Source organism: Falco naumanni, chromosome 11, assembly GCF_017639655.2.
Source record: "Falco naumanni isolate bFalNau1 chromosome 11, bFalNau1.pat, whole genome shotgun sequence".
Classification (NCBI taxonomy): Eukaryota; Metazoa; Chordata; class Aves; order Falconiformes; family Falconidae; genus Falco; species Falco naumanni.
In genome coordinates this window covers 21,417,493-21,440,937 of record NC_054064.1, presented here as the reverse complement: position 1 = coordinate 21,440,937, position 23,445 = coordinate 21,417,493, and the positions used below count along the sequence as shown (strand labels likewise).

Genomic DNA, 23,445 nt, shown 5'->3' with positions numbered 1-23,445 from the left:
TCCTCCTTTGTCAACCTTCTTCTATATGAGAAAATAGTACAAGATGTCAGATCCCACACCACCCTGAAAGACAGCACTCTGGACTGAGCATGTTATCCACATGACCCTTTGTATGTTCTCGTCTTCAGCCTCTTTCAGTAAGGAGAAAAGCGCGCACACACACACACTCAGCCATACACACGACCCAGAGCAGGTGACAAGGAAAACCGTATTGGAAACTCAGTTTCCAGCCACTTTAGGGTGGAAAATTCATGAACTTCTGCCCATAAAGTGATGAGGCACCACAAACAGATGCTACTGGCTTGCAACAGCTGCAGGGCTTTCACCTCCCAGGGACCTGAATCCCCCTGCAGAGACCACCTCCCAGATCAGCATGTCTGGTCTGTCGGTCTGGAAACCGGATCTGTAATACAGTTCTTCAAAGTGGCAGTATTTCCACATACAGTTAACCAACTGATTAAACCCATAGTTTGGCACTTGTAGACCTTATTCTATTTTAAAATTAATCTGAAGTGGTTTGGTAACTGCAGCATTGATTTCAGTGCCAGTGTTTGAGCTTAGGAGACTGGTTTGAAAATTTTGGCCCAAGTACATGGGTTATTACCAGGTAACAGCTATTCACTCACAAAAAGGATCAGTTGAAAGAAGCTTGCAGTGCAACAGTTCATGCTATCTCTGTCCTACAGGGACTGAAACGCCTCTGGTTTGCTGCTTGTTTATTGGGTGCCTTCACCAGTGCTCAAGTCAGTCAAAGAGAGAAAAAAATAATAAATTAAGGAAGCTTCACAGAAATATTGCGTTCTTTCCTAGAGTGGAGGCAAAACAAACAAAGTTTAAAGTAAACAGTCTCTACCAGCAGATCTTCTCCCTTTTTATTGCATGAATTACAATGCCCTTCAGCCAGCAGAAGGCAGAGAAAGTTCTGCCAGGAAAAAGAGTTATTTGAAAAAGTTTACTTTAAACTTTTGTTTGCTTTGCTGTGTGCACACACATACACACAAAAAAAAAGTAGAGACACCCTTTCTTCTTCCACTCTAGTGCTAGGTAGAAAGAAAATGTATTTCTCTTTATCGACTGGTATACAGCTGGCAGAAGTAAAGGCAAGTTTCCCATGGTCATGCCTCTGTACTCAACCATGATCTGGAAGAACATTGTGAGAGATAAAGCAGGACTATCCTGTTCACCTAGGACATGCAGACCAGTGGAAAAAATAAATATGAGCATCTCTGATCATTCTATTGATTTAAAAAGCACAAAGCTACCAAAGCCAAACAGCATCATTTTATTCTAATAAAACTGCTCAGTAAATCTTTTGCTTCTAAATCTCTGTCCCTTTTGTAATGAAGACAAAAGTTATAGTCTGTTTTCACTCACACTCCCATAAATCTGGAGTAACTGGAAGAGAGCTAAAAAAGCTCTGTTGTTGGTTAGGACAGGAATTCTGACTAAGAAGTAAAGCAACAGCCATCACCTTTTGTGAAAAATGTTCCCATTTCTGATCAGTTCTAATGTTTCCATTTGAAACTGATTCCTTGATCAGAAGTTAATAGAAACATATCATATGAAATACACAGAGCACTTCATAAAACATGTAAGAAAACCAGGGTTGTGTCCTGAAGACTTTATAACAGGCAGAATAAGAAAGAGAAAAAGCAACAAAGGAAGATAAAGAGAGATTTCTAGCAATGTATAAGCAAAGCGGGATAAAGCTGAATAGCAGTTGGATTAGTGCAGCATGAGTTTGTTTTTAAAGTACATCCCTTTTCTGCACTTCTACCCTCTCCTGTCTGCCCCATGGCCCTGACCTTGTTCCTCCCCATTTCAAAAGAGCCGTCCCTCCTTATTTCCCTTCTGACTTGCATTCCTCACTGCTGGCTGTAATGTGGTGATAAAGGCACCAGTAAACCCAGCCAGCTTGCCTAAGATCAGAAGATAGGGAAAGTGATGTTAGCAAATTAACCGATTGGTATAAAACAAAAGGGGGAAAAAAGTTGTCAGGAAGCTGAGAACTTTTGAACCCATTTAAACAAATAAGTGGCAGAGGAGCAGCTTGTCTGTCACAGGAATATCGTCCACAAGAACCGAGCCAGAGCTTGGAAGGTATAAGCGGATGCAGCTTTCAAGAGCAGCCCCTGGTAGGGGAACAGAGCTGTTTAAGAATAGGGAGCTCCTGCCTTTCAAAAGGCGGGACACAGTGGGATGCTCCCTGCTGCCATCCCCACCCCTTGCAGACCTGTACTTGATACCCTCAGGTGGCTCCAGTCCGCAACACGTGCAAAGAGGCAATGAAGCCTCTTTGTGCGCTCCTCTTATGATTATGCTTTCAAGGACCCTGGGCTGGCAAAGAAAGCGTGCTGTGCTGAAAATAATTGCAGTAAGGCTTTGAAATACAGGCTCATTTATTTAGTAATATTAACTGGCTTTTCTGCTTTTCCACCAGCACTGAGAGGGTTAATACCTTCCTCCTGGACTACCCTCCAGAGATTTTGCTCTCTGTGGCTCCAGATGGCTTTCAGAAAACTAAAGTTTTGCTGCCCTCATTAGTGACAGATGTGGGAGTTATAATTTGAAATTTAGGTTCACTAAAGTAAAGCATTGTGAAATCCCAGGAACCCACAGAAACTCTTAAAATGCGCCAGTGGTACAGATCACAGAAGACATGCTCTCACATAAGGCTGAACAAGAGACTTTATTACCAACAACATCACTTTCCTTTTCCTCCTTCCACTTTATCTCACACTTCCAGTGCAGCCTTCCCTGGGAGCCTCCTGCTTGGCTTTTTGCTGCTCGCTTAAAGCGGCAGCCCCCAGAGTCTCACAGCTCGGGGGCTCGCCACAGTGGGCACACCACACCAGTAAGGGGCCTGGCAGCGCTTTCTCCTGCGCTGAGTCTTGCATGCCTGCCACCATCCCCGAGGGCAGAGCATTAGCCTCCTGCCTCTGGTGCTCGCTTCCTTATACAGCCAGAGCCACGCACTAGTTCCGTACTGTATCAGCCTGTATTTCTGTACATTTATTTCAACCGGCACCTAAAGTAACCTGAACCAGAACCCATCTCAACTACTGCTTTTGTCACGAAAGCAGACAGATTTTTTCATTACCTCCATGCAGCGTGCTGGAGAACCACATGCTTTCATTACAAATTCCCTTCCTTTCTTTCTGCTATAGAAAGGGGAGATCCGAAATGTGGCTGCACTCCCGGAGAGGATGTTTGCTTTGGCAACCAGCCCATAACACTCATCTGCAGAACCTGACAGGTAAAGCCTCCAAGGTCAGCTTGCATTGGCACTGTACAAGGCCCGGAGGAGATACTATTGCTTCATTGTCATTACATACAGCCCTTCACAGCAGCTCTTGTATGCAGAAGAGTCACGGTATAACTGTCACTTGTAACATCCTCCATTAGAGTTGCTTGAATTTTGATCTGGGGGAGGAGGCCTAAAACAGCCGTGCAACACGTGATCATTTCTGAATGGGCTCCAAGTCAATGGTACTTAGTAAAGAGAGTCTAACTTTTTGGTCATACAGGTAGTTAAGATAACATTGACCACTTGGAAGGACAGCTTACTTCAAAAAATGGTTTTATGTAACAGTTGTACACTATGTATAAGTACAGAGTATATTTCTGTTCATCCTTCTCAGCACAGACATGCAACATGTGCAGAGAGTATCTCCGAGATGGATGCACCCTAAGGCTGTCAGATCCAGAAGGACCTCAACTTAATTGCATCTTACAGCATCTGTATTCCATGCACACAATATCTTTCTGAAGAAAGCAATAGTTTTAAATGATAAAAGCCAAACAAGCAAGACTTCAAGCCAAGTGTAAGCAGATCTCATAGGCTTCCATGATTTCATGGAAACTGATCAGAACCACAGGATCTTTCCCTTTTCCTTCTCTTACTGTAAACTTTTTCCTACTGTTTCTGCAGGATTATGCTGTCTGATTCACTAGCCTGTAATATTTTTAGCCTAGAAATGTTGCATACAAATCATTCATTAAAAAGGTAGCATATAGGATATCATTGGGAGTTGCTTTAAGATTCAGTTGGTTTTTTTCCACTTTCATTTAGCTTCAGAGGAGACATCCTTGCAAACTGTTACCATTTGATACATCTCTCATTTTCCCAATAATCCATAAATCTGGTTGTGCCCGTATCCCCGTCCCCCCCTCCGCCTCTCCTTTAAATGCTACTCATCCTCTTCCGCATTGCTGTTACCCTTTTCTTTTGTCAAGTACAGTTATTCAGACAGGGAAGCTTGTGATGCTCTAGACAATAGCTCTCAACCATCCATTTCATCCTAGCATTTATTCTCCCCACCCCCTTTGAAAACTTTACATACTTGGGTTAGCACACGCTCATGCCTTTGTTTGTTACTCACCAAGTATCACTGCTTTGACCTTTGCATCTCAGTTCTCTCTCTTTCTGCCTCCTGTTGCTGCACCCGTAGATCCCTTACTGCAAAGCCAAATGTTGCACTCCAGCCTCCTCAGTCATGCAGTGAGACTGGGGGCTGGAAAGCAACTGCAGGTGGGCTGTGGGTACTGGGTATGCTGCAGAGGGGAGGGTCTTTGGATGGGTACACCTGCGTTAGTACCTGCCAGAGGAGGGTGGATACATGGCCTTGGCCCATCCACTTAGAGAGGGACCGTATGGAACACTACTTCTGAGAACAAGAAGCCAAACCCCAGTCTTTAGGAGTTATGTTATAGGGATTAAGTGCCGATCGTAACAAAGACAAACCAGAGCTCAGCATAAGAAGGAAGATTATCCTTCACTATGACGTGCACTGTAATTTCAGTGAGGATGTGCTTTGCTTTGCTTTCATGTGACCCACCTGCTGAAGAGGTGTATAAGCTGTCTCTCCCTTAGCTGGCATCTTCGCTAAATGGGTTACAGCTGCTACTAATTTAGGGCCTAACCCCATGATGACAGAAGCCATGACTTGTGCACAGGAGTTTGATGAGTCCTAGCTGGGTATTTGCACATGGTATTTCTGCAGCTCTCCTACACAGCAAGGAAAATATTTTCAGCTCAAGGAGTGTGACCTGAACTTTCATTGCTAACAAAATGAGCTGATACTAACATGGTTAAGGTGGGCATTTATAAGTGTGTCAACAGGAGGGAAAAATCCCATGTATGTTAAGGAAGACAGAAATTAAATTAACAATGGCTCAGGGGTGGCAAGAAAGCAACTTCAACAGCACCTTAACAAAAGGAAAAGGCTCATAAGGTCACTAAACGAAAACCAGCTAAATGAGTTTCACTATTGATAATGAGCAGGGAACCCAGTGCTTGGGATCATGAGTTTATGTAAATCTGTTATTACTGCAAATTGGCATCCTAAGACCTTGATCATACAACACTTGCACATATGCTTAACTTTGTGCACATGAGCGGTCTCATTAACGCCAAAGACTTAGTCGTGCGTAAAACTGAACAAATGCATGAATTTTTGTAAGACTGGGATTTAAACACAAGGGTTAGAAAACAAATTTACTGTATCATCAACAATTATTTCTGAAACCCATCAGAAGCCAAGGTGGTGCCAGAAGTCTGTTTAGTGCAGACACATTCAAAGAGAGAGAGGAGTGGCATTTTGCAGATTGCTGCCCTTAAGTCAGTCCATTAGGCCCGATAACAGTGGGCCAAATGCAGATGGAAAACAACACTGCCCAGCTTAGAATATAACTGATTATGGGTAGTGGAGACATAGTATTTCCCATCATATTTTGCAAGATAAACTGGATTGCCTTTTAGAAATACAGATTTAAAACTTAGTTTATAATCAGCTTGGGCTTGACTAAATTATTCAGCAGTATCTCAAAAAGTCTTACAAAATTAATTTAAATGGTGTTAGGTTTGCGTAGATTCAGAGCTGACTGCAGCATTTATATAAATAGCTGCAATAATACAAAGGCTTACATTGGAGGGAGGTGCCTATTGCTCTGCAGTGAAGACTGATGGCTAGTCTTACAGCTACTTTTAATTAGAATATTCAGCAATGCTTCAGAAAAGAGAATAGCTCCCTTATGTTATGAAACCTGATGAAAATATGCTAGTTCCTTGGGAATTCAAAAGAGTAAATACAATAAAATTTGAGTACTTACCAGCAAGAGAAGAAAAAACAGCTGTAAAACAATGTCTGTAGAAGTAAAGCTTCTGTCAAATTTAAAGGGATAGCTCCAGGAAAAGAATTCTGGGAAAAGTGCAACCCTGCATTGGGAAGATGTAAAAATAAGGCCTCTAAAAATAAATAAATAAATAAATAAATAAATGAAAATAAATAAAAAGTCTTGTTATCCTAAATAGAATCAGCCAAAAGTCATGTTTCTCTTTCATGATCATTTCTGTATGCTTTTTAGGGGTTTTTTTTGTTGTTGTTTTGTTCCAGTTTGAAACAAAATAGTACCTTCTCAGCAGTCAGTTTTATTGCTACTTTTTGTCATGTGTTTTTTTTTTTCACACTTGCTGTTCTTTTCACCCAGCAGGATTGCTGCTGTCAATTGTGCTGTGTAACAGTAAAGTTGACGGAATTACGGTACTTTCTGTTAGTCACATCTTTGCGGCTTGTTTTGAAGCAGCAGTTTCAGGACCTCCAGGTCCCGCGTGTGGCCATGTATCTGACTCCTGGCAAAGTCTGGATATTGCACCTCTCTTGGTTCTCCGTAGGGCTTGTTGGGAAGGGTTGTCATGGAGATAGAGAGTCTGAAAAAGGCAGTACAGTCTTTCACGTGGCTGCAGTCTATATGGACAGGCTGCCCACAGCAATGGCCATGAAAGCTGGGCTGGCAGGGAGCCAGGCAACTTGTGAAAATGCTTTAGCACATTTGCACTTGACATTTTGGTTGTGTTTAAATGGAGTATCGGTGCATTGATGACCGGCTGTTTTCAAGTCTGCATTCATCTTAAAGGCTTAATTTTCTTTAAAAATAGCTATAGGGGATGACTTTGGTGAGGTAGCATCTTCAATTCTGTAATCTCACAGCACAGTAATGCTGCGTGTCCTGAATGTATGTGAACAAAGTGAAAAGAGTAACAGAGGCTGGAGCAGGTTGTTTGCCAGGAGGACTCCTCCCACTAGCTCTTTTCCCAAAGGAAAAGAAGTGTTAACTTTCTTCAGGGGTAAAGTTTTGGCTCTTTTATCTCATCTGTGCAGGTTTCAGAAAAGGAGGTAGGACTTCTGTGACTAACTGGCACCTGGCAAGAGTGTGATTCTGAACTGGGCTTTAAGAGATTATTGTGACAAAGATATAAAAAAGTGGTATTAATTGTGAGAAAAGTGATGCTGGAGGTGTAAAAAGCTGGAGGAATCAGCCCTGCAAATATCTGTTTATTCTGCCTAACCTCACCATGTGTGACATTACTTTATACAGCTGATCAATAAGATGCACAAGTTTGCAAATTCCTACCTTTGGGGTACCACCATGTTCTGAGTTGAAGGACTGTGACAACTGGAGAGTGGAGGAAAGTCTGAAATAGGTTTGAACAGTATTCAATGCCTACCTGTTTCATTCCAGTAGGTGAAGAGCACAAACGATCTGTTCATCAGCCCAGCTCTGTCAGACTGAGCCTCCCAAAGGCTGTGATGATAATTAACTCCTAAATGTTGTGGTTTCTTTGAAATACATTTCCAGTTCTTTGAGGAAATAATTATTTCAGAATAAACCAGTCTTTCTTAATCCAGACCTTGTTTATTATATTCTGAAGCACACCTTGAAATGCAACACTGAACACAAATTTCTCTTTGATTGGTTTAATGGAAACAATTTCTCTCTTCAGCAAGCACTTGCTTTCAGAGCGAAACCTTAACATTCTACTTTTTATCTGTCTTGTCAATCATTGCTTTATTATTTTTTTTCCTCTTGGCCCCACCTGGAGATGTCATATACCTCTCAAAAGCATGTAATCTGAAAAGACGCCAAACAAAGTTTTTAGTTTTCAAACCAGTCAAGTAGTTACCAGTTGATCTGACAAATATGTCACACAAATTTATTTTTGGAGGAACAGTTTGTTCAGCTGATGCATGGCACTTGAGTGCAAGTTTGCTTAACAAAATCATAACTAATGCCCAACTGTTATATTTCTGATTTGATATTTTATTTCATAGACTTATAGAACAATTCAGGCTGGAAGGGACCTCAGAGGGTCATCTCATCTACCTTCCTACTCAAAGCAGAGTCATGTATGAGATCGGGGTTCTGGGGGCTTTATCCAGTCTTAAAAATTAAAGATTTTATCACAAGCGCAAACCCTTTCTGGGCAACCATTTCCAGTGCTTGACTATCCTCACGGTGAAAAGGTTTTTCCTCATATCTGGCTGAAACCTCTCTTTTTTTCAGTTTATGCCCATTGTCTCTAATCCTCCCTTTCTGCTGGGTTGGGGCTTGTGTTACTAAGGGCTGCGACAAATAAACCCTTTTATTTCTTGTCAGTATTTCTGCATGAATTAGGGAGGACAATTACAATATCCTTCAGGCTCTAAGGCAAAGAATCTAAACAAAATTTTTCTGCTCCTTATGTGCTGTATTAAAAGATGAAAACTCATCCTTGCATGTAAGGAAAACAGAGTTTCAATGAAGATCTGACCCAGAGACTGGAGAGCACAGTTTTCCTATAAAAGATGTTCTTTCATTAAAGAGACTATTGTAACCTAAACACTTTATGATGTATTTTCTTTCCAAGGAACATTTTCAATCTCACTGAGCATGCTGAAGTCATTATATAGTTACTAGACATGCTGCTTTGTCCAGACAGACTTACTATAGGTTACATTTCTGCAGGAGATTAAAAATGATGTATTAGTAGATATCCTTCTAAAAATACTCTTTTAAGTAATATGTATCTGCATCTTCCCAAACCTGGAAGAACATATACAACAGCAAAGGAAATACAGAAAATAATTCAGGGAAAATAATATATAACCATGAGAACTTTGTTACCACTGTATTTATTTAAATGAAGGGAAACGTCCAAATGTGAATGCTAAGCACTTCAGTTTATTCACATATTTTACATTTAAAGGACCAACAGAAATAATTTTTTTTTGCCCTCCGAAGAAATGACTCCTCTTGTGGTTTCAAAAATTTTGACAGAGGCATGGAATATACTTAATGAAGCATGTCACTGCAGTGCATACAATGAAAGCCTTGTGTATATGGAAAAAAGATAAAAACTAAACAAATTTGAGAATTACCAAAAAAGGTTTCCTTCAATATAAATAAAATTCAGACTAGTGCTTTATTTTAACAGACAACACAACAGTGGGATTTATTAACAACTACATATTTACAGTGCCTCACTGGGTAAAAACACTGGGCTTCATCTGAGATCCTAGACACTTCCTGAGAAGGCAACGTGGACTGAGGATTGCTTAGCACTTCACATATGCTAGGTGCTAAAAGAGTGAAATTAAAACATACTTTTAAAATAAGTAATATGGCAAAGGTGGAACTGCTGATGCATGTTGTTTGTGCCCTGGTCTAGCAAAACTTGCACCTCAAGTACTCCCTTTGATTTCAGTAGATCTCTGTATGCTCCTAAGGTTAAACACAGGATAAGTATTTCAAACCAGGAGCCTCAGAGGAAAGCAGCTGCTTGACTCAAAGATCCTGAGTAGAGAAAACTGCTGTAATTACAATTTTACATGGTATGGAGGCACATGACCTTGAATTTAAATCTGTATTCTTCTGCATGGGTGATTTCTACCACTTCACTTTTAGTTTGATCCTATGAAGTCTGGATTCCAAATATCTGTACCAAGTAAACAAACTTATGAAAGCATCTTCTTCCCACAGCCTCCAAAATCATAGTGCCAGTTTAGCAGATCTCAGTCTTTTTGGCAGTTAAATAAAGCAAGAACCAGGTCTTTTTCAAAGTACTCACAAAATAATCTTTCACTTATAAAATGTCTGTCCCACCATTCTTGTATCAGATCTGACCTCAGCTCTTCAGATCTAAACAGTTCTTTAAAAGTTATAAAAATAAAGAATTGATTAATATACAAATATATATTTCAGAATGATAAGAGAATAATATTAAACAAATTCCTCTTTTAATCTACTTTAAATTAAAAGAAATGTTTTCAAAAGTCTGGGCTGAAGCAGATCTTTATCTATTGACTCTTTAATGGAACCCATTCCCTGCAGATGGCCACATACAACTTAATGTAAGAAGCTCATTACTACAAAAAGACAGTGAACATGCTTCCACTAGCAAAGCAATTCATAAAATCTGCTGTGCCACTTGGGTTTTGGTATCTTGCTATCAAGAACTGCAGATATTTCTAATATTAGAAACAAAACTTAAGTCATGAAAAGTCGAGCTTCTTTCCCTGGTCTTCATTAATATTTGTTTTGCAAAAATCCAGTTTGTTTTGTATACTGTTTGTATACAGCATAATATAAATGCTCTGCATGAATGCACTCGTATGTACAAAACCAGTCAATAATTCAGTTAAGAGATATGCCTGCTCACTAGCTCATTTCATACTTTCACAATACCAGATTTTTCTGTAATATCCATAACAACATCATCTGGGTTGCTGCCTTCTTCCACTGAGATGCTCATGCATGTTTTCCTTCCATTTATCTCAAGCATCCAAAACAGCAAGGAACATTTTTGAACAACCTATAATACTCTTCCTGAATCTGAAACAAAAATAATTGAATGCAAATATGAAATAGATTTATTAATATGTCTATATGCCTTCAAACTCATTTTGTACTGCTCCTGTCACTAGATGTTCTAAGGTGAGGCTTCTTTCGAGTTTAGGACAGAATACTGAATAAAATATCATTTCAGGATCATGTGTGTGAATCCTGCTGCTAACTGGAAAAACTGGAGGGGTTTTATTGCACACATGTTATTTCATTGAGTTAGTGATGCTGCAACCAGTTTTACAATTTTTTAAAAAAAATTTTCCATGTTTCATACATTGGGTTTAAACCTGGGAGGACATACATGAGAAGGTAAAAATTGGACAGAGATTCTGACTCCACTGAAGGCAGCAGCAAAATTTCCCCTCTTCCCTCCTCTCCCCCATCAATGGCACAAGGTTTTCCTCCCTTGCCCTAATAAACGTTGGCACCACAACTCCACTTTAGGGCTGGGCAGACAAGACTGCCTGAGTTGATTCCCACAAGGAATGGGACACTTACCTTCCTAGACAACACACAAAGAAATATGAAAATGAACATCCCCTGGAACGCATTGAAGATTGTAAAAAGATATGCAGTAACCACGGATCCCTGGACGACATGGAGGACCCCAAAGATCCAGGTAGCCCCAAGGAGGAACAGGAGAGCAAGAGCACCTCGCGCACAGGATCTAGACAGGAAGGCAACAACGTGAACTTGTGGGCATGTGCTATTCTCCTTCCCTCACCGCTTTGGATGACAGATGCTGCCTAGGCAATTTTTTCACAGCTGTGAAGGCTGAGAAGTGCAAATGCATGGGCTGCTCTTTAGGGTGTGCTGTAGCACTGTGGCATGAATAAACTCACATAATCACTGCAGAAGAGCAAAGGAGTAAAACTGGAGGGCCTTAAAACACTGGCTTCAGATATGTTTTCTCTGGTGTACTGCAGCATCATATGATTTGATTTAAATCTACTGTTAGTGTAATTCCCCAAGGAAAAACATATGTCTGTTATGAAGCATTCCCCCACTTTTCCTCCTCCCCCTTATCTTCCTCAAAAAATAACCCAGAAAAATGTACAGTATGCTCTTAGGTCAGTACATGTGCATGACATCAAAGGGTTCCCAGGCTGCCTCTCAGGTTCACTGCAGAAGACGGTGCCAGTCGTAAAACTGGGCTTTCTTTGTTTCATTCTTCCTCTTTTTTTTTTTTTTTTTTAATAAAAATTGTTTTTAGAACACAAATACTCTCAAATAATTCAAATAATTCCTGGGTCAGGATATTGATGCCTTAAAATTATAGGAACTGATTGGCTATGATTTTTTTCCCCTCAACGTGCTGTAGAGCCCTGCTCACAGACTTAAGCAAATTACAGCATGTTGTCTTGGAAGTAAAGCCACTGATTACTTTCTTATTCATTCTCAGCCCAGTCATTGCAGGACTTCTTTTGAACAACAGACATTTTTAGCACTGTTCCTCTGAAAATGAATAATTTTCAACTTCATTAAAACCAGGTCACCACATGAAGCTATGAAGGGTGAAGAATAAGAGAAAGTAATCAATCAAACAATTGCTAAATTCTAACTATAAATCTAGTGCAATGCATTGAAACTGCAGGAGTGTTCCTAAGCAACACAAACAGTAAGTTGTTTTCAATGTTCCCTGTAGTACACTTCAGCTTTTCCTGCACAAACGGTTTTCAAGGTCCCTATAAATCAGTTTTAAAGAGAGTGAGTTGATGGAAAAATCATAGCAGCATGCAAAGTAAAAATACTGGAGTGAATCCCCCCATGCCCCCCAACACCACAAAAGCACCATGTCGTACTGTAAACATTTTACAAATAACATGAATGTCTTGGTTCTCTTATCACTGAATTACCTGTTACCTCAAGGCAAATATTTTGATCCCAGTTCAGGCATAAGTTATGAAATCTGGTTTGGCTTGCATAGAGGTTGTGGAAAGTACTTAAGAAAAAAGGACAATTCCTTCTTTAAGCTTGCCATCAGCCTTTACCCTCTGGTTGGTATGGGCCACTTGTATTCCTCGTACACCTCTCACACAACCCCGGTGTTACTGTGCAAGATATTGCTCAATCGAAGTAAAGATTGCAAAATCTACCTCCAAATCTATGAGGGGTTAACAGGAAAAAAAAACCCAAAACAATTGAACTTTCTTTTTCTACAAATCTTCCAGAAGATTAAACTGTTATTTATGAATACTGACTTTCATCTCTGGCTGTATTTAAACTTAGAGAAGGTAGAATTTGTATTAAATGGCAAACTTACCTTATATTTTCATAACAACTCACTTCTGGTTTTAACATTGCAGTGTGTCTAAATACTTTATAAATAATCACTCCGAAAGCCAACAAATTAACCTGGGGGGAGCGAAGAAAGGAACTTTTAGTTCAGACCAGGATGATTTTGTATTTCAGTAACTCTTACACATTTAAATTAAACAGATCAGATAAAGTTGCTGTGTATTTGAAGCCTACAGAATCCAGTGCCGGGAGGAGAAAAACCCACCCTGTTCTGATCCACTTCTATTAAAAAAATGTGAGCCTTGTAATAAACATTGATCAAACAGGGCTGTAACTCTACCTTATCTCAACAGTATCACTGCCAACAGTCTGCAAATGTTTATTGATTTTATTGGTAAATCTCTTCAATTTCCTGCTGAGATTTTTTTCTTTAAGTAGAGATATATAAGAAGAGAAGAAGAAAAAAAGAAAGGAAAGGAAAGAGAAAAGAAAATCAAATAAAAGCAAATAAAAGCAAAAGAAAGGAAAGGAAAGAGAAAAGAAAAAAAAAGAAAAGAAAAAAAGAAAAGAAAAAAAAAGAAAAGAAAAGAAAAGAAAAGAAAAGAAAAGAAAAGAAAAGAAAAGAAAAGAAAAGAAAAGAAAAGAAAAGAAAAGAAAAGAAAAGAAAAGAAAAGAAAAGAAAAGAAAAGAAAAGAAAAGAAAAGAAAAGAAAAGATGGGAAAACCCAAAAAAGCCCCCCCCCTCCCCTTTTCTATTTTACAGTATTGTGTAGATCTTGACAAAATGTATGTCTTTTGTTGTTCAATAACACTAATAACATCATATGTTCTGAGGTCTTTGGGCTGGGAAAACTTTCAAGTGGCACAAAAAACTTTGAGGCTTACTCAAAAATACTTTTACAAAAAATAGCTTTGGTTCAAATACTCCCTGCTTTGTATTCTTTCTTATATTTTATGTTTGTTTTATAAGTGAATAATTTCAGTATGTTTTTTTTCCCTGCCTTCTTTATAATGGCATTGTTTTATTTTAGTTTGAAACAGAAAAAAGCAACTAAAAGAAGCAGTTTTGTAAATGATGCTCAGTTATTGTTCTGAACCTCTCTCTGCTCAGCTAGGCTTTGCTGATCTTTCATTTAAATTTATACTGCATTCCTTTAACAATGTGGATGAGTTTGCTTTCTTGCTTTTTTTAAAAAAAATATTTTGCTTTGCAGCATTTAACATCAGAATCTATTAAAAAGGTTGGTAAATGAACCACATTTTAGCTGGATGTCATCCAGATACTATTTGTAGATCCTTGGTTGTAATCCCTTGGTTAGTTCCTGTGGGCTTCCAGCTATAGACTGAATAGAATTAATGTCTTCCCCAACTTGTTTCTCCAGAAAGACTCCCGTGTTTTCCTCTCCCCTTCTTTTTCTTAAAAAAATAATAATAATAATAATAAAAAAAAATCCTCTGAAATGGAAAATCCTCCGAAATGGAAACAAAAGGCTGCTGGAGGAGCACAGCATCACTTTAAAACCAATCACTTTCATTTGTTAACACTTGTTATGTATGTCCTTAGAACATTTTTGTTGTGTCAAGGGGGGGGGGGGGGAGTATCTGATATTAAATGCAGGCTTTGCTTTAATTAGCTGCACGCTCATACTTTAATACAGCATAATGTATGTACAATTTGATAAGACAGGAGATAGAGCTGATTAGCAGTTTAGGGAATTAATCCTTCACTGAATACCTTGTACTTGCGCTGATCGTGAGAGCTATTCTGAAGCTCCTTATATTTAAAATTGTAATCTATAATATCTCCTAAACCAGCAATTTTTTCAAAGTTAATTATAAGTCAGTCAGCAGTTGTGGGTAATTATATGCAGACTTACTTTTTATCTTATATTTGTTGGTGAATAATATATCAAATAACTTAGTGCACACACTGTAATCTGCATAACCCACCTAATGTGTTTATTAGTCTGGAAAAGGTAGGGAAATGTGATCAAAGTACCATGAGCATGGAGAAAACACTGCTACTTCTTCAGAAACTGCTATCAAGATTGCCACACAAACTTCGCCACCAACCTTCCTTTCTGCCAGCCCATCACCAAGATCACTCATGTCAATGAGAGCCTTCCTGTTGCCATTAACAGGCTCTGTAAGAAGCTCTGTGGGCCGCCCCCCCTTATCATTTGGCCACAGAAAGCACCTGCAGAGCTGCAGAGGTTTTGCTGAGCAAGGGTGGGGTGGGTAATGGGCAGATGTGGGGCCTTGCAGCCCTGGACTCCATTTCTCTTTGTCCCAGGGGGGCTCCTTTACATAAATATTATTTACGCTGTCTGTTGCACAGGATAATAGGATTTGGCCCTCTGCATTAAAGTAATACCCATTAACCATGGTCTTTTCATTCATCAATCCATTCTAATGGGAATAATCTGTACATATCGGGGGAGCGGGAGAGGTTAACACCGGCTTCTCGGAGTCAGCTGCCAGAACACAATTATTGTACAATACGTCTCAGGTAGCCTTGCAGGAGGTAGTATTACAGGGTAATGAGGGTGAGCTTAACTTCTGAAATACCCGGTCATTTCCAAGATTTATTAAAGTCTTAAGTCAGTTTTTACCCCATTTTGAAGCATCCCATTAATAAAACATATATATAGTGAAGTTCATAGACTGCCTTTACACGGTGTTCAGTTCTCAAAATACTAGTTTTTGGGCAACATAGTGGGTCTTTTTGATTTTTTTTCTTTCCAGCCTAAGTTAGAGGCCTTTGGAGCTGCATTTAGTCCTTTGGGGGAAGAAATAGGTAACAAAAGTAGTTATAACTATCCTGGACACAGAAATGCAGCAAAACTTGAGGGAAAACCATAACATGAACTCACAGGTAAATCCAGGGATAAAAAAAACCTAGCTAATGTTAATAATGTGTCAAGTGTGGCCTTTAGAGAAAACAGGTAATCCAATGATACCCTAAATTTAACATAATCTGCTTTAACCCAATGCTCTGTATGTTCTTTGCTATGAAATACCAGTAGCCTCAGCTGTTTCTGGGAAATGTAAAGTATGTTCATGTCGGACAGTCGCACCGAGTGGGGATACTGAGTAGTTTGACTGAGTAGGACTAAAGAGGAAACAGCCGTTGTATAACTGGTGTCCCCAAAGAGCCATGTGTATTTCAACAAATGGGATGGGAAGTCAAATCACCCACAATGCCTGGTCAAAGATACAGCCCTTAAGACATTTGAATTTGTATCAAAAACTGAGCTTCAAATGAGCAGAAGTGTGGTAGGCTGTAAAAGTAATCCAGACTGTAAAGAGGCACAAGGAATCCTGGATCCCCAAATCTTCCGGCTGGGACAAACTGAAGGAGTTTTGGATGAGAACACCAGTTTCTACTTACAGCCAAATATTGTGTTTTATACTTAACTTTGGTTATAAGCGTGTGTTTTCATTTTCCTAATTAAAGCCCAATCTTCAAATCTTGCTGAATAAACCTTTGATGACGTTATAATTAAGGCTGCCTTAAGGGGACAGGCAAGGTGGATGAGAACGGAAAGGCAAACATAAGGCACTCGTCTCCGGAGAGGCGGCAGGCTGGAGGGGAGCGGGATGTGCAGGCGGCTGTGAAACCCCGCTCGGGATGGGCTGTGCACCGGCCTGGGGAGGGCCAGCCTGGGACCGCCGCTGCCGCGTGCCGGCTTTCGGGAGGGGTTACCTGGAGAGCGAGCAGAGCTACTCTGCAGCTTTGGGCAAACCCAAAGTGCGAAATGGTGCGGCGTGGCCACAGTTTTATCAAGTGAATAATGACATTACAGTGTGACATGGCAAGTTCTTCTGCCTTTGCTTTCAGTGTTATTACATGGCTGAGCAGTCAGAGAAACCGCTGCATGTCCTGAGAGGGGCTTCTCAGCAAGTCTAATGGGAGAAAGGGGAATTACATTGATTCCAAGCCCAGAACTGAATTAATTTCTTCTATTTTATTTTTTTATTTTTTTATTTTTAAATATATATAACAAACCACCCCAAACTGCTGTTGGGCAGACAGTGCACTTAGTCCTTACTGTTTCACAAAGGAACCCCCTGACATTCTCCCTGGAAGCCTAATTCTGTGAGGTGCTGAGCATCCTCAGCCCTCCCTCCCCCAGAGATTCAGTGGGGTTTCACTCAACATGCTCAGGTGCACTACAGGGGTAATTTTAATAATTAATCTATTCCCCTTTTTTTTTTTTTTTTTTTTTTTTTTCTTTTAAGTGGTTAATCAAAGACAAGGGCTGATATAGGAACAGCCTCCACTCATAGAATCTTCAGGGAATCATTTCTCCTCAAGGATATGTGTGAAAGTATTTTTTAGCTTTTTTAAATTCTAGAAATGTTGTGGTATATTTATGAACAAATAGTAGGAAACTTAAAATATATTTATGGGAAGTAGACATTAAATAAGGACAATTATTAGGATCCCATGAAGTCAAGATTCTGTAGATATGGGCAACTACATTTGTGTATTTGTATAACCCAGGATATCCTCCAAGGAGCCACAAATCTGAACAAGCTAGGTTTTATTGTACACCCATGACTGAATTTAAAGGGGGGATGGTAAGTGTTTGGTACATCTCTCTTGCGGAGGTCACCTATGTGAAGGGTCACAAGGATTTAGGACTTTGGAGTGACTTCTAGCCCCGTTAAACCAATGGCAGAACTGTTAAACGGTGAAACTCCCATTGCCTCCAGTGTTGTCAGGGCTTTATCTCTACACATCAGAGAGTGACAGTCTCAAGGGATTCACAGGCAACAGCGAACGCTGCTGTGGGTTTCACTCTGCAGATTAGCACTTGCGTGTATCTTGGATGCACACTGTGGTATAGAGCAGGATAGTGACATTTTTTGGCAGCTGTGTTCTGGGGATCTCCATGGTACAGTTCCCATGTTCACAGCTGTGATGTGGGTGGGTCAGATACAGCTGGCACACAAGGATGAGTTCAGAGCTGTCTGGAGTGGTACAAGTCCTAGGATCAGATCTGACCCACAACCACAGCACCGGTCTTGATAATTTTCTCTTGTAAAGAAATTTGCAGGACAGAAAAAGCAATTGCAAATTCAAAGAAATTCCCTGGTGCTTTCCTAATCATCTTGTCAACAATAAGGAGGTTTTGCTGAAGGAGTTAACCTGGGGAGCTCTGTTCAATCAATCACATGTATTTTAGGACGGGATGGGGAAAACTGTGGTTTTAACCAACCTCCATCTAGAGGTAGGATGGCTCTTTAAATCTGTTTGCAGATTTGCATCCCTCCCTCTGTCTCAGTACTGCCACAGCTAACTGGATGGTGTACTTCTGCACAGGCTTCTGTAACGAAGGAAAGCCACCCAATGGTGGGCATGGCTAGAGCTGCTTTGGCTTCTACTCCTCACAGTTCTGGGACCACGATGCAGAATTCCACCCATTCATAGTTTGTACAACGAAATAATAGAGTTGTATGTATATCAAGACTTAGTAACATTTACGCTGCTCTTTTTCCTGAGATAAGGATCCAGAAGAGCATTGAGAAACAATGTCATCTAGTGTCTAAGCAAATTACAAACTTCTCTGTTGATTACTAATTGTATTTTGCAAACTAAGAAATAATATAAAAACGAGCATGTAGGCCCCAAAATACTAAATGTTCCAAGCTGTTTGAGTTCTGCTAATAGCACATTGCTTAGCAACTGCTATATTTAAAATAGGTCCTTAATTCCACTGTTTAATGTGCGTATTTTACATATTGGAAGAGTAACATAATATTCTATCCTCAAGTAAATATGATGTTAGTGCTTCACACTGCATGAAACTCTCTCTGTGTAGGTACAGAATGGTAGTTATTTTTAGTTGAGCACTGAATGGTATGAAATACACAAAATTTAATAAAGCATGCAAAACATCTGCCTGCAAATAAAAATATTTGCACTCATGTTGAAGAGTTGTAGTTTCTTTTATAATTAATTACAATTAAATTGTAAGATACTGAAGTGATATATCATCATTTTGCCCCATCAAGGAAGCTGACAGCTGTCAAATTTGGCAGCTAAGAAATCTTTTCCTTCCTCCCTCCCTCCCTCCCTTTTTTAAGCAAGACAAAAGAGCACTTGAAAGCTCAGAGGGAAATGGTCCATCTTTCATGGCGGTAGCTCAGTTAGCACCTAGACATCTGGTAAAATGAAACAGATTAGGGCGAGAGGCATTCAAGAAAATTTTGTCCAACATGTTTTTGCTGAAAAACGTCAGTTCATTAGCACTAAAAGACATTCACTGTTTTAGACTATCCTTTCACCAGGAAAGGCTTTCTGACTAGGATAGCTTTTCTGATTAAAACCAGAAAGGACACTCCTGAACAATGAAAATCCCTGTGGACAGGGCATTCATCCAGGATGCTGGAGACACTGGCACAATTTTCTGTTGTACTTAATATTCAGACTAGGCTATGACCCCTAGTTTCTCCAGCCTCTGTACCAGCTATTCACTGCTATTGTTCCGTCAGCCCTGCTGGATCTATTCCATACCATATAAATAATTAAATATTCACCGGAGCAGGGATACCTGGATCTCCCTCATCGCCCTGTTCCTCATCCTGGACTATCTAAAGACAGTTCTTTTTTTAACGGTGGAGTAATTGTTTAATACAAGACTGAGTTTTTGAGGCCATTTTCCAATACACATGTATTTATAGAATGAAAAAGGAATTGGTGATTTCATATATGATATCCTTGTGTAAAAGCTACACTCCTGCCTTTCAAAAGTTATTAAAACACTTTAAATACCAGTCTTTTAAGGCTCTCTAGTGTTACAAAGAAGAGAAGGTATAAGAAAGAGGCAGCTAATTCTAAAGATTCAGACATACTAGTTCTGATTCAGTCTGAGCACTTTACATTCAAACTTCAAAAACGAAACCCCCAAATCATTCCCTTTTCCTTTCTTGGTCTCTGTCTCAATAATTGATGAAACCATCTATATGCTGATGTCAGATCTCACAAAAAAGAATGAGAAAATTTCTCCTGCTGCTCTCTTAGGCATATACTTGAATTTTTTACATATATCATGCTGAATTTGGCTCTTTCAAAAAATGTCTGAAGTTCAGAGCTGCTGTATCTGTATCAGTCTTTACAATGACCCTCATTATGAGTCTTTGAATTAATGAGCTTGTGATGGTCTGAATCCTGCCACAGAGAGCAATACATTTCTGTCTTTCTGGCTGTATGGCTAATGGCTGGGTAAAATGGCAACATTCAGTGGGTCATCGTTACTTCAGTCAGGGGAGAGCAGAATTAAGCTATTAACAATACAACAGTTTAAGCTACAAAATGAAAATGTATGCCATATTAATTGCATAAATTGGACACAAGCTGGCAGTCAAACAGTCTGGGTTTGTCTCCTGACTGATTTATCTCATTATCATGTCCCCAGTGAATATACCTTCTCGAACACTTTAGGTATACAACAGCAGTCGTATCTAGGAATAGAAAATGTAATAAAAACATTTAATAAAAACCCCCTTTAGGCCATATTTAGGGGAAATATTTTCAATAATGTAGGATTAGAATTTTATGACTCTAAGATTTAAATAATTTCACTTGTTTTAAGAGTTAAAACATAGCTAAATGAGTTTATTTCAAACCCTGTCTCAGGAAATACATAATTTTCACAAAGGTTGCTCTTTATCTATGCATACTTCAAAGCTGTTCTTTTACATACCTCAAGCTGTAGATTTAGACTCAATTAAATGTTGCCTTTATATTTTTAGAACACTCATAGCAAGCTGTAAATAAATAAATAAATGGGGCTTCTATAATTTTCATCAGAGTAAACAGCTTCTCAGACTTCTGGATTCAGTGTTGTTTCTTACTGGATTGCAAAGCTAAACACATACTGACCTAAATATTTTTATTTAACCTCAGTTCTGCAGTCAAGAGCAGGAAGGATGAACCAGTAGAGCTGTATCTGACCTCAGCCATAAATGTTAGCCCAGCTAGAGCCAGTGGTAGGACTGGGGTCTATCTTGCTTGCAGTGTAATTAATTACTAGATTTACTCTTCTCCTTTTCCAAGAAGCTTTTGAGAAGGTGTATTTACTTGGTGCTAATGACATAAATCAGGCTGTTTAATGAACTGATTCCAGGTGCATCAAAGACTTCAGACTACACGTTACACCTCTGCCACGGTTTCTTTGCATAAATGCAAACCTGTCTTAGGCTGTATCTGGAGCCTCATGCAGGAGCCTTGCAGAAGTTTTTTTACCTGGCAAAGAGAAGTGAAGTAGTTGTATTTTATCTTTTAGCAGAACTAGCTTCACTGAGATACCAGGAGTGAGGCAGCATCAGGAGCACAATTGAGAAGTCAAGTCTGACAACAGGCTATATTTGCCATTTTGGAGGTGTGAATAGTTGGCAGAAAAGCTGTCCATGCCTTCCACAGTTTGCCAAATCCTCTACATGATTTGGCCCTTTGATTTTTAGAAATATTCACGATTCTGCTGCGGCTATAGTGACAAAATTCCATGCTGTCATTTATGATCCTACTCAAATCCACAAAAAGCTCTTTCAATGACCAAGTGAGATTTCCAAACAGAGTATTCACATGCAATTACTACTGTGAATTTAAATTTGCTTCTCTAAATGCCTGCCAGCGATGAATCAAAGGGGCAGTGGAATAGTGGAAGAAATGTGATTTGAGTGAGAAAATATGTAGTGTGGATGTAGTCATTATGTAATTACTAAGGAAGTCCAAAAGACATCATTGGTTTATGTTAATTATCCAAAGCAAACCTACAGCGTCCTTTCAATGAACAATTTTGGGTAAGCATATGTGTTTATAGAAATTGTGCTTATAGCAAGGCAGTGTAAAGAATGACCAAGATAATATTAAGCAATTAGAAAAAAACCAAACCAACAACCAAGCACAAACAAACCAAACAAGGACTGATTCAGTTGTGTGGCTTTCCTGAAAAAAATTCCATTGAAGCTTAGCATACATGGATCCATTAAACCAGTGGGCAGAGTTTATCTTGCTAGAAAAGGAGGAGGATGCCTGGGACATTAACTGCACTGAGTTATGGGATGTCTCAGGAAATCTGCACACCCAGCTGGCACCTGCGGGTGCTTTTCCCATTCCCCTTGGCATCTAGCTGTACTCCCTCACCTGCTGTTCCTTGTTGCCTCATGCTTGATGACAGAGGACACACCTGACTTTTCAAGTCTAATGTCCTATCAGTGAATCTGAGAGAGAACTTTTTCACATGTTTTTTCTTATAACACTACTAGCTAAGTTTATATTTTTTAAAAACCAGTTTTATATGGAATATCCTTCAAGGATCTTTGAGCCTTATATGATTAATTTGTTCCTGTTCAAAAACTTTAAAGTAAGTAATTTTCATGTTGTAGACTAACAGCCGCAGCCTCTTTTTCCAAGTATTTCCAGGGGCTTTAGAACAGGCATTTTAAAGACAGAGGGAAGGAAGGAAAAAACCTGAATTTCACCTGAAAGCCCTGGTCTTGCTGAGAAACTGCATCCATTGGGTATGGCAGTATAGAAGCTGTGGCTTGGAAATTAAAGCCGGTCCTGTCCACTGAACAGGGCATGTACTTTCCAACTCAGGGATTATTTAGCACAGCAGGTATTGTTGTTGCTGAACAACGCTGCAGTTTGAACTAATCTGTTTCAACCAAAGTTGCAGACTCAGTCTTTAATGCCACTATATAATTAATTATCTCCACTTTATCCACAATGGCATAAGAAATGCAACAGAGACACGTTTAACTGAAGCCACAGAGGGGCTAATGAAAAAGGGACTATTATTCTTCCATAAAGAATAATAAAGCCATTGCTAGTCCCTGTAGGAAATTTATTTCTACTAAAAAGGCAGACTGAGGAACAAGCATAGGTATAAGAAAAGTTTAAAACAGCTATTTTCTGAAAAACGTACAGTAAACTGTACAGAGTATATTTTTCTCATCTAAGAAACATAAGTAGGCATTTATCACAAATAACCTCCTAGAAAAACCCCACAGAGTTTACCAAAGCATAAATATTCACTAAAAAATGTGAGATGGTGGTATAGTTTGTTGTGATGGAGGTTAGAGGTCAAACCACTTTTCAATAGTAATCCTTAGAATATCAAGAAATATCAAGAGTAACGAACATGAGCTGCTTCACTCATGTGAAGAACAGAAATAATAATGTGAAGAAGCCCGAAGAGGCAATGTACTTGATTACACCAGTGTGGTGTGGTGTGATTGACCTCAGAGGGGCTGCTTTCTTCCTTTTTTTCTTTTTTTAAGTGGGAGAAATGGACTATAAGATCATGCTCAATATTGAAGTCTGGGAAAATGTAAAAATTAAAACTCTTGATATATTTACTTTTCTACAAGAAAGATGTTCAGTTTGAATGGCCTAGATTAAATACATGAAATTTGTGAGTATATGGGAAAACAGCAGAGTAATGGATTTGCCAGGAAATTTTTCTGCATTGATTGCAGCAGTATTACTAATCCTGAATCAACCTAAATGTACAGAACTGAATAAGTATTAAAG

General features: G+C 39.3%; 1 protein-coding gene across 3 annotated transcripts in view; it reads right to left on the bottom strand.

The window, feature by feature from the left end:
* Positions 1-8,980: 8,980 nt before the first annotated feature.
* Positions 8,981-23,445, bottom strand: part of ADGRL4 (adhesion G protein-coupled receptor L4) — a 76,857-nt gene continuing 62,392 nt past the window's right edge. For all 3 annotated transcript variants that reach the window (XM_040610711.1, XM_040610712.1, XM_040610710.1), the window contains 3 exons: positions 12,926-13,017; positions 11,161-11,329; positions 8,981-10,650 (listed from right to left, as the gene is read on the bottom strand). In XM_040610711.1, the coding sequence (XP_040466645.1) occupies positions 10,588-10,650; positions 11,161-11,329; positions 12,926-13,017 (324 nt within the window). In that variant the 3' untranslated portion in view covers positions 8,981-10,587. The remainder of the gene's footprint in view (positions 10,651-11,160; positions 11,330-12,925; positions 13,018-23,445) is intronic.